Raw genomic sequence first — 13,440 nt, 5'->3', positions numbered from 1 at the left:
CAGTGCTCCAGGGGCTAGAGTGCAGTGCTCCAGGGGCTAGAGTGCAGTGCTCCAGGGGCTAGAGTGCAGTGCTCCAGGGGATAGAGTGCAGTGCTCCAGGGGCTAGAGTGCAGTGCTCCAGGGGATAGAGTGCAGTGCTCCAGGGGTTAGAATCTGGTGTTCTGGAGGTTACCATGCAATGTTCCAGGGGTTAGCAAGCTTGTGGTGCTCCAGGGGTTAGCAAGCATGTGGTGCTCCAGAGGTTAGCATGTAGTGCTCCAGAGGTTAGCATGTAGTGCTCTAGGAGTAAGCATGTGGTGCTCCAGGGGTTAGCATGCAATGTTCCAGGGGTTAGCATGCAATGTTCCAGGGGTTAGCATGCAGTGCTCCTAGGGTTAGCATATGGTGCTCCAAGGGTTAGCAGCATCTGGTGCTCCAGCAATTAGCCTGCAGTGTTCCAAGAGTTAGCATGCATGTGGTGCTCCAGGGGTTAGCATGCAGAGTTCCAGAAGTTAGCAGGGTCTCCTCCTGACTGGTGAGAACAGATACTTGGCAGGTGCTTCCCTGCCAATGCTTTCAATGTCTTTCCCTCTAGCCTTGGGGAGTCTTGTTCACCTATGAGCTGAACAAGCTGAGTCTACAGAAGACTGCAGACTCCTGGAGCTTCTCTCTGCATGAGAATCCTCTCCTGTCTGCTGCTCTCCACCCGTGACCTCCAGCCTCCTAGGCCTCCTTATATCCTAACCCTGTCAGAGAAACCACTGGCTCTGCGTGATTCCCTCTCTGGGGAAGTTGACAAGCTCAGTGCATTGATTTCCTGTCTGTTGGGCATCACCTCTTGTCATAGACCAATGACCCGATATCTTCAGAAACATTTGTGTTGATTACAGTTCTCAAGCTGAAAAAAAAAAAAAGATGTATCCCCAATTCAGTCAGAGCCATATGCTAACACACAGGAAAGAAGGAAGAAAGGGCTGTGTATGCTCAGAAGTGAGGTTATATGAAACAGATGCTCACGGGCTGGTGGGGGTGTAAGGAGAGGGACCTGCTCAGGAGAGAGGCACACATAATTGTGTACCCGTGCTGCCTCTTCCGGGAGATGGGACTAGAGGGACCAGCTGGGACTGGGGACACTCAGCATTTACCAGTTTGAAATTAGCAGGTAAGGCACGGAGCAGCGAGAGATTTTGGGAGGTGCCAAGGGAGGACACTGACAACCTCAGGTTTCCAGCGAGATGGTGAAAGGGTGCGTCCTGTTATGTAGTAACACCGTGAAGCCAGCCTAGCGTCTAGCTACTTCAGACTGATTCAGTCAGACTCACGTGGGCTTGTCTGTGTTAAAACTCAGACGCCTGCCAGAAGCGAAGAATATGTTCTCTTTTGACAAAACACTATGCAGAGCCTTAAATGATCTTTCTGCAGAGTTTAAATATGTGATACCTGAAACCAAATCAAAGCAACATGCACAGGAGACAAGGGTCAAACAGGAATGGATTCCAGAAGCAGACATAGGAGATGGGATGGTGGAGGTATCTAAGGATTCCAGCAAGCAGCGACTAAGCTGTTCAGAGAATTGGGACAAGATAAAAATGTTAGCCTAGATCTGTATATGGAAGGCAAAACAACCAAAAGCAATGCTACAATACGATATGACACAATACGATACCTTACCATGCCATACCAACCTATACAATACCATACCCAACACCAGAGACTGCCATGCAGTTCACAGTATATTGGATACAGTAGGAGAGGCAATTGTTGATGAAAATATCCAGTCTGAATTTTAGAGAGTAAGGAGGTTAGAAAAACAGAACATACAAGGCTGAAAAGAAATGGAAGCCAGGCAAGATGGCTCAGGAGTGAGAGGTGCTCTCCACCAAGGGTGAAGCCGTGAGTTTGATCCTTGGGGTGCCTATGAAGGACGGGGAACCAATTCCTGTAACCTAGTCTCTGACTTCCACACACACAGCAGCTGCTGCTGCATACACGCACGTGTGTGCATTCTCACACACACACACACACACACACACTCAAAAAATGCAAATATCAGTTTAAAAAACATAAAAATCCACTTGTATCATAGTTGCTGAGGAATAAGAGTGATTAAGGCAAAATGTGTAGATGGAATGCTTCACCAAAAGCAGAGAATTTTCTCCCAAACTACTAAAGATAACAAGCAGAAGACCAGATGAATATTACCAACTCACAGTGCAGGAAAGAAACCATCCATCCAACCAACCAACCTAGGTATATTGAAAAGACTTCTAAAAGAGAATGCTTTAAAATTTAGAAATCTCCAAAGACACTGCAGAAGCACTGCCTTGCAGCTAGCTTGCTTTTACAGAATTAGAAGACAGAGGCATGGAAGTAAGTCTCCAAAGAGAACAGCAGGAAAAAGCCTGCAGGCCAAACAGGCAGTGTCCTGACACTGTGCCTAACTTATAGTCTTACAGCTTACAATCGTAAACTTGTGAGGATTAGTTTTATTTTGCCGGCATAACCAGTTGTCACCGACTTCATGGCTTAAAATAAGCAAAACAGCACCTACTTTTTGAAAACCGTTTACTATACATTTTGTGTGAGGGGTGTGGGGAGGGGGAACAGTGTGCATGGAATGACTAAAGAACAGCCTGTGGAATTCCATTCCACCACCACCACCACCACCACCACCACCACCACCACTACCACCACGTGGATTCCAAAGATCAAGCTCAGGTTATCAGGCTTGGCAGCAAGTGCCTTTTCCTGCTGAGCCATCTTGACAGCCCTTACCACAGTTCTGTAGGGTTGGTTTGCCTATGTTTTCCAAGCATCTGAGCTCTACGCTGAGGCTTTGGGCAAGAACCTGGTATCAAGCTCTTCCAGGTTTTTGGCAATGCGGCTCCTCTGGCTTCCAGGCCGAGAAGTCCATGTCCTATCTGAGTGCCATCACGGCATCGCCTCCTCAGTGTTTGTGTGTGGGCCCCGCCCGGTACCCGCCTCCAGCAGCCGTGCTCACCCCTTCTGTGCAACTGGAGCCAATCCCCGAATTCCAAGGATTCGCTGGATTAGAGGCCTATTGAATAACCTCGGACAGTCTCTCTTGCTTCAAACCTGCAGCTTTAATTGAAGCTGCAAAACCTTTTTTATTTTTCTTTAGCATATTCACAGGTCCAGGGATGAAGGGTGGGTCCCTTTAGGCTCCCACAGTGGTCTAAGCGCAGCTAATGCAACACTGAAGAAAGAAAATGAGGGAGTTGTTTTTTAAATTAAATACTATATAAGGCAGTAGGGAAACTGCTATGATGCCGTGACAGCATCACACAGATAAGAGCCTGAGGACAGCAGCCACGCAGACAGACAGAAGGGCATAGGTGTTGTCATGGGATGTCACCAGGTAGAAAGGGAAAGGGCACTTTGCCTGTTTTAGGCATCGATACAAGTCAGTTCCCACGGGTCAGATGAGTTCAGAGGCACCACTGGGGACCTGTGAGGAGTTGGTCCTATAGGGACTGAAGCCATGTAAAAGTTGCTCTGCGGCCACCTGCAGTCCCAGTGCTTAGAAGGTGAAGACAGGAGACCTCCCGGGCAAGGCTGGCCAGACTAGAGCAGCAAGCTCTGGGTTCAGCAGGGGCAGCCACCTCAGGCAAGAGGGAAATGTTGCCAACGTGAACCTCAGGCCTCTCATGCACACTCACGAGCACAAGGAAATGCATGTGCCTCCCACACGTGTGGATGTGCAAACTCACACGCACACACCATATACAAATATGTATACAAAGAAATCTTTGTTCTCCAAACCATTTTTAAATTTAGCATTATAGATAAGAAATTGTGGGGAAATGACAGAGCAATGCAACCATGTTCTTGTCAAGTGCTTGGTATGTAAGACTTGTGAACTACTGTGACCAGCCAAGACACAGTGATGTGTAAGACTTGTGAACTAATGTGACCAGCCAAGACACAGTGATGTCTAAGACTTGTGAACCATTGTGAACAACCAAGAAACATTGATGCTGTTCATAGCTCACCACAGTCATATCACGACCTTCAGCTGTGTTGCAAGTGACACTGAAACCTGCAGATGCAAAGTTGATGTAGGCCCTGCAACATACTACATTCTCAATAAAAGAGGCAAAATTAAAAAAAAAAAAAAGACCTATAGTATGTGTGCATAATGTCACATTCAGAATAATTTTTAACTTACAGTGACTTCATCCTCATGGTCATTTTATCAGAAAAGAACTATGTGCTTTTAACTTTTGATGACCATACTTTAAGACTTAAATGTTATGTTTCTGGGTGTGTGCCTGCACATGGGACTGTGTCCCGTGTGCATGTGGTGCTCCTGGAGGCCAGGAGAGGGCGCCAGAGCACCTGGAACTCGAGTTATTGGAGGTTGTGTGCCGTCATGTGGGTTCTGGAATCAAGCCCAGCCCCTCTGCAAGAGCAGCAAGTGCTCTTAGCCAACAAGCCATCCCTCCAGCCCTTTGGTGTCCTTTTGGGTGCTTGATGTCATGTCTTCTGTTGAGAGCAGAAAAGTGAGAAAAATCATAGCCACGTTTTCCATGACCAGAACCAATAGGCCAAGCCATTTTTCTCAGGTGGCAAAATACACAAGTTGTGGGGGCCGTGGAGAAGGCTCAGTGGTTAAGAGCACTGGCTGCTCTTCTGGAGGTGCAGGCTCAGCCCCCCACACCTACATGGCAGCTCACTCCTGCCTGATATTCTGGTTTCTGGTGACCCAGTGTTCACCTCTGACCTCTCTAAGTACTGTATGTACATAGTGCACAGACAGACATGCAGGCAAGACACCTGTACACATAAAATAGAAACCAATCATTAAAAAGTCCTCAAGCCCTCTATAGATTCTTGCCTAAGATAGTCCATAGCTCTGCCGTTCATTACTCAGGCTCCGTGGGTGGATTGGTTGGTTGGTCTCGAGAAGTCTCAGCTGGCTAGGAACATGCTGCATAGACTCAACTGACCCTGAGTTTGTGGCTCTCCTGCCTCTGTTCTGAGAGCCAAGATTCCAAGCATGCACCTCATTATGGGGTTCTTACTGTGGGCCAGAGACATTGCTATTCACACCCACCCTGTCTTCGTTTCTTATTTTCTAGTTCTCTCGGAGAGATTAAAATAGCTGAGGTAAATGTCAAGGGCCTCTTTGTGAGGCTTGTCAACTCCTCCAGTGAAAAGGAAGTGGAGATTGGAAACCACATTCTGCAACAAAACGTGAATGGACACGCAGTCTCCTTGTACCAGTTCCCCGACAACATCACACTGCAGGCCAACTCCACTGTGACTGTAGGTATCTGAAACCACCAGCTGGGTGGACTGTGCACGGGAAACACTGAGAGCTGGGAACACGGTGGGCAAGGATACCATGACGTGTGACTAGTGTGAGTTAGGGGTATAGTAATGACATACAGTGACCCGGGGATGCTGTGAGCTGTAAGTCATATAGACTGGGAATACTGGGGGCTGGAATACCAGGGGCCCGGAATACCAGCAGCTGGAAATACCAGGGGCCAGGAATACCAGGGATCGAGAATACCAGGGGCTGGGAATACCAGGGGCTGGGAATACCAGGAGCTGGGAATACCAGGGAATACTAGGAGTTGGGAATACCAGGGGCTGGGAATACCAGGGAATACCAGGAGCTGGGAATACCAGGGGCTGGGAATACCAGGGGCTGAGAATATTTTGACCATGTGTTGAAGATGCACTGAATTGGAAATACCCTGATATAGGAGTGCCAGGAGCTGAGAATGAGTTGAGTCAGGAATCTCATGATCTGGGAAAACTGTGAGCTAGGAATACTAGGGGCTGAGTGATGAATTCTGTGAGTTAAAAACACAGTAAGTTGGGAACACATGAACTGGGAACACCAAGGTTTGACCCTGATTTGAGAACATGGTGAGTTGGGAATCCTGTGCGCTGCGGATGTGGTTGGCTAGTGATACCATGGGCTAGAAATACAATGAGGTAAGAATATGGCAAGCTGAGGCCCCCAGGAGTGAGAGTGCTGTGAGCTGGTCAAATACAGCACGCTGCAAATACCATGAGACGGCACCACCAGAAGCGAAGACCATCGTGAAGCGGGAATGGCCGGAGCTAGTGCTATGGTGGGTTGGAATAGCATGAGCTGAAAGTATGGTGAGTTAGGTTAGAGATACCATGAGCTGGGACTCCCAGGAGCTGGCAATGTGGTGGATTGGAAGTACCATGATCTGGGATTGCTGTGAGTTGGGGAACAAATAATCTGTGACTGCGGCGTGAGCAGAGAACACCGAGAGCTGGAGTTTATTAATGCATTGGGAATACTATCAGCAGGAGTGTCAGGAGCTAGGGAAACTTTAAGCCAGGACCGCAGGGCTGCCTTGAACAGAAAAACATCACAAGCAGGGAATACAGTGAGGGAACATGGTGAACTAGGGGTAGCAGGAGCCAGGAGCACTTGGAGCTGGGAGCACTGCGAGCTGGGAGCACTGGGAGCTGGGAGCACTGGGAACCAGGAACACTGGGAGCTGGGAACACTGGGAACTGGGAACAGTGAGCTGGGAACACTGAGAGCTGGGAGCACTAAGAGCTGGGAGCACTGAGAGCTGGGAGCACTGAGAGCTGGGAGCACTGGGAGCCGGGAACACTGGGAGCCAGGAACACTGGGAGCTGGGAACACTGGGAACTGGGAGCACTGGGAACTGGGAACAGTGAGCTGGGAACACTGAGAACTGGGAGCACTGAGAGCTGGGAGCACTGGGAAGCTGGGAGCACTGGGAGCTGGGAGCACTGGGAGCTGGGAGCACTGGGAGCTGGGAGCACTGGGAAGCTGGGAGCACTGGGAGCTGGGAGCACTGGGAGCCGGGAACACTGGGAGCTGGGAACACTGGGAACTGGGAACAGTGAGCTGGGAACACTGAGAACTGGGAGCACTGAGAGCTGGGAGCACTGGGAAGCTGGGAGCACTGGGAAGCTGGGAGCACTGGGAGCTGGGAGCACTGGGAAGCTGGGAGCACTGGGAGCTGGGAGCACTGGGAGCTTGGAGCACTGGGAGCTGGGAGCACTGGGAGCTGGGAGCACTGGGAAGCTGGGAGCACTGAGAGCTGTGAGCACTGGGAGCCAGGAACACTGGGAGTTGGCAACACTAGGAACTGGGAACACTGAGAGCTGGGAGCACTAGGAAGCTGGGAGCACTGAGAGCTGTGAGCACTGGGAGCCAGGAACACTGGGAGTCGGCAACACTAGGAACTGGGAACACTGAGAGCTGGGAGCACTGGAAAGCTGGGAGCACTGAGAGCTGGGAGCACTGAGAGCTGGGAGCACTGGGGAGCTGGGAGCACTGAGAGCTGGGAGCATTGGGAGCCAGGAACACTGGGAGTTAGCAACACTAGGAACTGGGAACACTGAGAGCTGGGAGCACTGGGAAGCTGGGAGCATTGGGAGCCAGGAACACTGGGAGTCAGCAACACTAGGAACTGGGAACACTGAGAGCTGGGAGCACTGGGAAGCTGGGAACACTGAGAGCTGGGAGCACTGGGAACTGGGAACACTGAGAGCTGGGAGCACTAAGAGCTGGCAACAATGTCAGAGCTGGGTTCCTATAGGGAAAGCTGCCTCTACTGTCAGCCCGTGGCTTGGCACATGTGGCCTCGTGGATACTTGGTCTTTGTACTAAATGTGATTTGGTGGTTTGTAGTGTTGTGGATGGATGCCTGTACTTTGCTCTCCACAGCTTTCTTCCATGTAGTAATCAATCAGATTCTGGCTTGTCCTCCAAAGTGAAAATCCTAAATCTGAAAGTGGATTCTTAAAAGAGAAGTAAAGAGATGGTCATCTCAGAGAGCAGGCACTAAGGGGTTCCTCCCTGACACCCCCCATCTGTGACCCTCTGAACCTTGATGTCTGGTCTGTAGCCGTGTGCTGTAGGAGTATGTGTGTGTTTGTTTTACATGACACTGAGATAAGATCTCTACAAATTCACTTTAGAAAACCATAAAATCAAGCTACAAAAACAAACAAAGCAAAACAAAAAACTTCAAAGGTATGACCTAATGTTTTAAATAAGCCTACATAAGGCTACATATAAGTGTGCATTTATATCTATCCTGGATCCGCTTGTGGACCACAGGCCAGAGCTGGATGGTTGTTTAAACCGTGTTCGGTCACTGTTTAGCATTACATTATATTTTAAAACAACCTAGAAGCTCAGATGCCTATATAGTCCCAGGTCCTCAGGAGGCTGAGGCACAGAAATGATGTGAACGTAGGAGTTCTAGCCAAGACCAGGCAAATGCATATCTGTTCAGAAAGATTAATAACAATGTGGATCTGGGTGGGACCCCGGTAGCATTTGTCAGCAACAAACTGCTTTCTCTAAGGTGTGGGCAGCAGCTTCGGAAGCAAAGCCACAGCCACCAATGGATTTTGTTTGGGAGGAACAGAGCAAGTTCCGATCCAGTCCGGACTGCACGACCATCTTGTGCAAGCCCAATGGTGAGGTGAGTGTCAGAGTTTTCAACACTCGATGCTGGAGTAGCCGGCCACTGTTCCCTTCGGCCCTTGGTCCTGCTCACATTCTGCACAGCACATCTAGAGTCACCCCCAAATGCCCCAGCCAGTGCCTCAAACAGACCAACACCCCTCTCTCCCAGTGTGTGCCCAGCAGCAGTCATGGTGTCCCGAGTTTCTGATCAACAGCTGTCTCCTATCCCTCCCAGTGTGCCCCCTGCTGGCCATCTGGAGTTATGGCACCCTGAGCTTCCGAAGGCTGCTGCAGATTCGTCAGGGGTGGGCTTTATTTTTGATCCTGTCTGGAAGTGTGGTACAAGGAAGGTACTGCACACGGCCTTCTCTGCTCAGCTATTCATCCCAACAATGTTTCTTGGGAGTCTTGCCTTTGCCTATGCTCTAGGCCGAGCTATGCACAAGGAACGCAACACAAAGACTTGATCTCTGCGCCCAGGGTGGTGCACAAGCTAATAGAAGGGCTTATACTCTTAATTTGAAATAACTATCTTCTATGCGGAATAAAGTGAGATACTTTAGAAATCGTTTTCTGGGATTCTTTCCCCATGCTTGACAGTCTCATGCTTTCGTTGGTATAAAACTAGCATAATTATAATTTAGTCTTTAGTTCTTATCCCTAGACAAATTTGCTAGGCCACAGAACCATTGACACCCCCCCCATAATATGTGGACTAGAGTATGAATTTCTTTCTTACTTCATTATACAATGATATTCAGTAACTGCCTGTTGAACAGGCTAGAGTGAATTTTTTAAAGATTTTATTTTCTCTATATGTTGTAGGGTGTATGTATGTATTATGTGGCATATGTAGGTGAGTGTTCACAGCATGGGGTTGTGTGTGTGCAGTGTATGTGTGTGTGTATGTGTCTGAGTGTTTAAAGAATGTGTGTATGTGTGCAGTGTGGGGCATATGTGTGCCTGCTGTGTGTGCATCAGAAAGAGTATGTGTGCGTGCATGTGAGAGAGTGTGTGTGTGTGTGTGCAGTGTGGGGTGTATGTATGTGTGTGAATGTATGCATTAGTATGTGTGAGAGCATGTGTGTGTGAGGATGCATGCAGTGTAGTGTGTGTGTATGTGTGTGTGTGAATGTTTACAGCATGGCATGTATGTGAGCATGTGTGTGTGTGTCCCCAGAGTAAAGAGGGAGTGTCAGATTCTCAAGAGTTGGAATCGCAGGCTGTTGTGAGCCACTCATGTGGGTGCTGGGAACCAAAGCTGAGTCGTCTGAAAGAGCAGCAGCATTCTTACCTGTTTAATCGTCTCTCCTGCCCTTTGCTGGATTTGGGATTGGGAACTCTCTAGATTCATCTCTACTCAGCCATCCATGTCTTCATGATTTAAACTGAATTTTATAATACTTGTATTTAAAATTGGCTAGAAAAATAAGGACATGTAATTCAAACGAATTACACTGTCTCCTGAGACACTATCAGCAAAACCCAGGTTAAAACGGAGGGCTGGAATGTGAAATGTCAGACCACCTTCCCTGCCTGCAGGGGGCACCTCTGAAGGAGATAGGAAACTAGGTGGTTTCTTCCTTTTGTGCCTTCTACACCTTGGCCTGGTCACAGTATGGAGGAGCTTGGCCAGATCTCCTGTCACCGTGAGCCACTCTGCCATTGTTTGCCCACCATCATGGCATGAAATCTCATGAAATTATGAACCAAAATCAGTGCTTACTTAGTAGTATTCATGTCCATCATTTGACTGTCCCTTCACGCCTCACACCCTGCAGGCCAGTCTTGGTCCCACAGAGGCTCTCGTCCTCCTTTTACGCAGTGCATTGTTTGGCACTTGACCTGGGTGGTTCTAGAGTCATCTGGTAAGTGGGGACTTCAGTAGAGAAAATGTGGCCATCAGATTGGCAAGTCTGTGGAGTCACTGCCTTGATAATGATTGGTGTGGGAGAGTCCAGCCCCCTGTGGGTGTGCTGATGCTGGTCATGTAAGCTTGGGTTAAATAAGAGAGCAGGCCGACAAGAGCCAGAGAGAGCGAGTCAGTAGGCGGAGTCCCTCAGCCTCTGCTTCGGTTCCTGCCTCCAAACTTATGCTGTTAGTTCTTGTCCTGACTTCCGTCTGTCCGTGATGGACTGTGATCAGAACCTGTAAGCAAATAAACCCGTCCTCCCCAAGACGTTTTTGGTTATGGTGTTTATCACAGCAACAGAGAGACCTAAAACAGCAGCACTACCATGGCCAAAACCATGACAAGGAAACCTAGGGTAGGAGAGGTTTACTTTGGCTGCAGTTTCAGAGGATCAAACCCAAAAGCTGCTTGTCCCCTCACACTTGGAGGAAAATATTGGTAGCAGAAGCTTGCAGCACTTTCCGGAAAAGGCTTGAGATAAGGCAGCCCACAGACCGGCTGGCACTGGTGAGCACAGCTAGGAAGCACTGGGTATTCTCAACTACCTCACAGATAACACCATCAAATGAGGACCAGTGTTCAACGCACACGACGACAGCTGTAGATGACCTCCTCTTCAGGCCACACCCTTGGGTTTCCTCCCATTGGAAAAACCCAACTGTGACAAGGTGGTAAGCTTCTTCAGCTAGAAAATGCGCCCTTAATAAGAAGGCCAGGGAGAGCCCATGTCCACCTGAGACCCTAATAAAAACTCACAGCTCTTTACGGACAAGATCACCTCCATTCTTACCTCAGTGAAGCTAGTCCTCACCTGCAATTGCAAGAAAGGCTTTCCTGGAAACCCTGATTCATGCCCGGTTGCTGCACAAAGCAGACTGGTTTTACTAGTACCCAGGGGCCGCTCTCCAGCTATGCCACAGACCAGCTGATGACAACCTGCATCTTGTGGGGAAGTCTCAGCCATCCCCCCTCTGCCTGGCACAGCCCCACAGACCAGCAAAGGTCTCTCTCTCTCTCTGTTTCTCAGTAACACTTGCTTTATGATAGAGCACCGGCAGATGACATTATAGATTCTCTTCAAAGACAAACCTCAAGTGTGACTTAGGCCACATACCTTGTCCTAAGTGACTATAGCCAAAGGCCACTACAACCACAGAAGCTGTAGAGTGTGACGAGGGGGATTTGAGTGTCTTCTGCCTGCAGATTTGTAGGTAGCCATTATTCTGACTGCTCCCTGAAAATCTGACTCTGTACTCTCCTCACTAATACGCTGTGAGTCTGGGTTTTGAAAACAGTGCAGGATGCTGTCAGTCCGTCACGCTGGAGTCGCAGCGTTTGTGGACGCTGCTCATCCTCCCTCGGTGTCTGGGACTTCGTCAGGCCCTTGTTTTGCATTTAAGATCCAGATATGGCACAGATCTCTCCTGCACAGTGGTAGCTCATGGAAGGGCTGGTTAAAGAAATCACAACAGATTTAGCATGTGATCCAGAAGTCCCTCTCTACACTGGTGTGTACCCAAAGAAGCCCTATAACGTAAATAAGTCTAGAGAGCTAATGGACAGCACATGGACTAAAATCACTTAAATGGCATTGCGTCTGGGATTTTCAAAAGTGAATTTCACTTGTGCTTGTCAGAGATATGTGACATACATATAACTATAATATATATTATAGTTTTATATACAAATATATATTAATTCTGTAATTAGTGTTGGAATAGCCCAGGCAGCATAGCAAGTTTCAGACCAGCCTGGGCTGCAAAGTGAGAGCCTATCTCAAACAAACACATGAGACTAAAACCAAATAACATTGCAATAGGCTATAGCCACAGATACACACATCTCCGTAGTATCTGAAATTGAGAACTCTCTCCATTCCTATTAGGCCGTTGCCTGGTACACTCCTATCCACTGGAAGCAAGCCTGGGAGAAGTTAGAGACTGACATTGAATTCGAAAGATGCTCAGTGGTGGTTCCATCAACGAGAAACCACATGTTTGGATGGATAACGGCATCTGTCTCTTCCACAAATGAGGAGAAAGAAGAACTGATACAGAAAACGCCCTCCCAAGTCCACCCTGTTCTCTACAGGTAAAACGTGGTTGGCTTTGCTTATGAATCGAGTCCTCCTTCCAACCATAACTGACTGTGGAGGAAGGACTGGGGGGGGGGCAGATGGACTGTCCACCAGTCAATTAGCCATGGCTAATTCGCCATTTCTCTTTAAGTAAATGCTTGGGACACAATGAATGCTCTGCCTCCAAGGTCTAGAAACTAAATACTGTTTGTTTATTTAAATGTTATTTTTTTCTTTTTTATTAGATATTTTCTTCATTTGCATTTCAAATGCTATGCCAAGAGTCCCCTATACCCTCCCCTCACCCTGCTCCCCAACTCCCCCACACACACTCCTGCTTCCTGGCCCTGGCACTCCCCTGTACTGGAGCATATGATCTTTGCAAGACCAAGGGCCTCTCCTTCCATTGATGGCTGACTAGGCCATCCTCTACTACATATGCAACCAGAGGCACAGTTCTGGGGGTTACTGGTTAGTTCATATTGTTGATCCACCTATAGGGTTGCAGACCCCTTCAGCTCCTTGGGTACTTTCTCTAGCTCCTTCATTGGGGGCCCTGTGTTCCATCCAATAGATGACTGTGAGCATCTACTTCTGTATTTGCCAGGCACTGGCATAGCCTCACAAGAGACAGCTATATCAGGGTCCTGTCAGCAAAATCTTGCTGGCATATGCAGTAGTGTCTGCGTTTGGTGGCTGATTATGGGATGGATCCCCGGGTGGGGCAGTCTCTGGATGGTCCTTTCCTTCAGTCTCAGCTCTGAACTTTGTCTCTGTAACTCCTTCCATGGGTATTTTGTTCCCCATTCTAAGAAGGAACTAAGTATCCACTCCATGGTCTTCCTTCTTTAGTTTCATGTGTTTTGCAAATTGTATCTTGTATCTTGAGTGTTCTAAGTTTCTGGGCTAATATCCACTTATCAGTGAGTGCATATCATGTGTGTTCTTTTGTGACTGGGTTACCTCACTCAGGATGATATCCTCCAGATCCATCCATTTGCCTAA

General features: G+C 48.4%; 1 protein-coding gene across 2 annotated transcripts in view; it reads left to right on the top strand.

Moving 5' to 3' along the window:
- The window catches only part of Lmntd1 (lamin tail domain containing 1), a 47,242-nt gene that overhangs the window by 11,001 nt on the left and 22,801 nt on the right, over positions 1-13,440 (top strand). For both annotated transcript variants that reach the window (XM_021164826.1, XM_021164827.1), the window contains 3 exons: positions 5,082-5,268; positions 8,343-8,462; positions 12,244-12,449. In XM_021164826.1, coding sequence (XP_021020485.1) covers positions 5,082-5,268; positions 8,343-8,462; positions 12,244-12,449 — 513 coding nt within the window. The remainder of the gene's footprint in view (positions 1-5,081; positions 5,269-8,342; positions 8,463-12,243; positions 12,450-13,440) is intronic.

Source organism: Mus caroli, chromosome 6 (assembly GCF_900094665.2).
Source record: "Mus caroli chromosome 6, CAROLI_EIJ_v1.1, whole genome shotgun sequence".
Lineage (NCBI taxonomy): Eukaryota > Metazoa > Chordata > Mammalia > Rodentia > Muridae > Mus > Mus caroli.
Note: the sequence above shows the minus strand (reverse complement) of the source record. Positions and strands in the feature narration are given on the sequence as shown.